The sequence below is a fragment of the Perkinsus marinus genome (assembly GCF_000006405.1).
Source record: "Perkinsus marinus ATCC 50983 genomic scaffold scf_1104296956046, whole genome shotgun sequence".
Classification (NCBI taxonomy): domain Eukaryota; phylum Perkinsozoa; order Perkinsida; family Perkinsidae; genus Perkinsus; species Perkinsus marinus.
In genome coordinates this window covers 1,806-4,294 of record NW_003207591.1, presented here as the reverse complement: position 1 = coordinate 4,294, position 2,489 = coordinate 1,806, and the positions used below count along the sequence as shown (strand labels likewise).

Here is a 2,489-nt window from a genome sequence, read left to right as displayed (position 1 = left end):
CACTTCGCGTAAAACGGGTGAAACTCCAACGTGTGATGAGGAAAAGTGTATAAACAAAGTGTGCTCCCGTCAAAAACAGGCATCGGACTGCAATCACAGCAACAACTTTTTAGAGTACGCAATCGATGAAGATCATTGCCTCTCCCGTATTGGAGTTCTCAAAGCAACTGTCTCAAAGCAGAATATGAAACTTCAATAATTCATAACAATGTCATCGCATCATTTAATTCGCAAGTCGAGCTCCTCTCTGATGGTAAATACTGCACCGCAGAAAGCTCCTAATATCACAACAACAACAACATACAATCAGCCAAAGACTTGCTGCCGATACCTACTGTAGTGAAAATAACAGCTGTATTCCCTGTGTGAGTGAGGAAGCAATCAGCGAGCTGGGCTGTGAACAGGGGTACCTGACCAAGGGGTTTGACGCTCACATTCAAGAGGCGTCGGCTCGCACTAAATTGGTTTCTTTTATCCCGAATCCTTTGAATTTCTCTTTGCTGGCCACACACCGCAGGTTGTGGGGGATCGCCTCTGTTATCTGCGCACAATGGTGATTCAACTCAGCCAGGAAGAGTAGGGAGGGAAATCCCACAAGAAAGACGGCGCAAAAATCACGATATTGCTATGGAGCAAGGACATAGATGATCGAAGATGATCGGACGAAGGTGTCCGATCATTTCGCGCTGTTCAATCCAAGTAAGCATAACTCACCTTCCTGTTATAGGAAAGGTCGAGCGTTTCTAGTAGGCCAGAGTTCTCCAGTATGCTGATCACACCCTCATCACTCACTGATCGACATCTTGACAACTTCAAACGTCGAAGTCGAGGAAGGTTCACGGCGAGAAGTGACAATCCTGTATACGGGTCACAGCCCGAGTGGGAGTCGATGGTGCAGACTGACCCGCATCGTCCATCAATGTATCGGACAAGTCGAGGAACTCCAACTCGTTGAGACTCTTCAGCGCTGATACGAGCGTCTCTGCTGTAGATGACCACCTGACAGGATCGGAGAGATCCAACAGCAACAAGTCTTAGTTCACCCCGTCAAGTTGAGTGCTTTTAGACGAGTCAATTTAGAAAGATTTGCTGGTGAAGGACACACTCCCTCCGGGTTAGACAGATCCAGGCGTAACTGATAGGCAATTTCAATCCAACCTTCTTATCGCAGGAAGGAGGCCCCACCAGGGATGCAGACAAACGGTCCGCGATCATATCCATACCACACTGTCCGATCTTCACCATGTCGAGTCTCAGCAGCGACAGCTCCTCCAGGCAAGAGGGCGTGTCCCTCAATGGCATCGTTATATTGGAGATGCTCTCAGTTGTCATACTGGAGGTAAACCGACGACGAAGTGCTCCTGTCCGTTGGCATTAACGAGTCCAATGCTCGAGCTCTCACCAACGCGGATTATCTTCAACTTCTTGCAAGTCCTTCGAACACCAGCGAAGGTCGAATCAACAGCGGCCGAAGGGATATCGAAGAGGTCAATATGAGAGAGAGCGGCACATCTGAAAACGGAAGAATAAGAATACATCAGCTCCGGTAGCTCAGTCGGCAGAGCGCGTGCCTTTTAAGCCCGTGGCCGCGGGTTCGAGCCCCGCCCGGAGTGTTTTAACCCTACCTCTTGATGAACAAATTAATCGCCTTCCCGTTCAACTTTCCACAACCCCTCAAGCACAGGTCCACCATGTATTTATAATATTCACTCGTAGGCAGCTGAGCCATTCGTGTCAGCGTCTCGGGAAGGAGAGTAGTAAACTCCGGGAGTATCACTCTACAGACTCCCCGACGTCGCCGGAAAGCCGTTAACCTTCACATTGCATTACACTTGCATTAGTGGCACAGTGACTCACACGAAGTCATTAGTGATAGGCTTGTTGCCGCCATTGATTATTCTCAGCTCATTACGCCCATTGAATGTCCGCACTAAATGCTCAAGGCGAGCGCACGTGAGCCCCAATGACCCGAAAGGGGCTGACAAGCACGTGTCACCAGCTTCGCCCGAGTCGGGGAGACATTCGTACACGAATTAACTTTGTTATCTGGCGGGATGTGTTCTAATATCATCTGGAGGACCTCATCAGGGAGACCATTCAGTCCACGCGACCCGTCGCCTGCCGACGAGAAATCTCGGGGCTCGATCTCAACCTAAACTAGACCTGCCGAAAGGGCTTTCACCGAGTGAAGGAGTTCCCACCTCATTCGGAAGGTGTTTTCCTGTGCTCGCTCTCCGCTTTACTGCATCCCCTTGAGGCTCTGCACCTTCTAATTTCCGCTTGAGCGTTCTGCTAGGGGACGATTTGCAGTCTCGTAACCATCGAGTGAAATGAGTCAGATCCTCTGGAGAAGCGTCTCGGAGCATTATCTTGCAAAGAGCCAATCCTGGTGTCACCAAAAGCCCAGAAACTCTCACCGTGTCACCGTTGCGGTGCATCAGAGTCACCTTCCCGTCAGATAAGAATCTAACAAGTCACAGATGGCAGAG

General features: G+C 49.9%; 1 protein-coding gene and 1 non-coding gene across 2 annotated transcripts; one reads left to right on the top strand and one right to left on the bottom strand.

Moving 5' to 3' along the window:
- Positions 1-335: 335 nt before the first annotated feature.
- Pmar_PMAR025154 (F-box/LRR-repeat protein, putative) lies at positions 336-1,731 on the bottom strand (the record flags this gene model as incomplete). The annotated part of the gene is made up of 8 exons (XM_002775295.1): positions 1,626-1,731; positions 1,403-1,512; positions 1,186-1,361; positions 1,044-1,135; positions 905-999; positions 715-857; positions 458-541; positions 336-410 (listed from the first exon to the last, which is right to left on the bottom strand). Coding segments are annotated over exons 1-8 (879 nt in total), but the record flags the coding sequence as incomplete, so codon positions are not given.
- On the top strand, positions 1,541-1,613 carry Pmar_PMAR025155. The gene has a single exon. It is a non-coding gene; the product is annotated as a tRNA-Lys (tRNA).
- Positions 1,732-2,489: the final 758 nt, after the last annotated feature.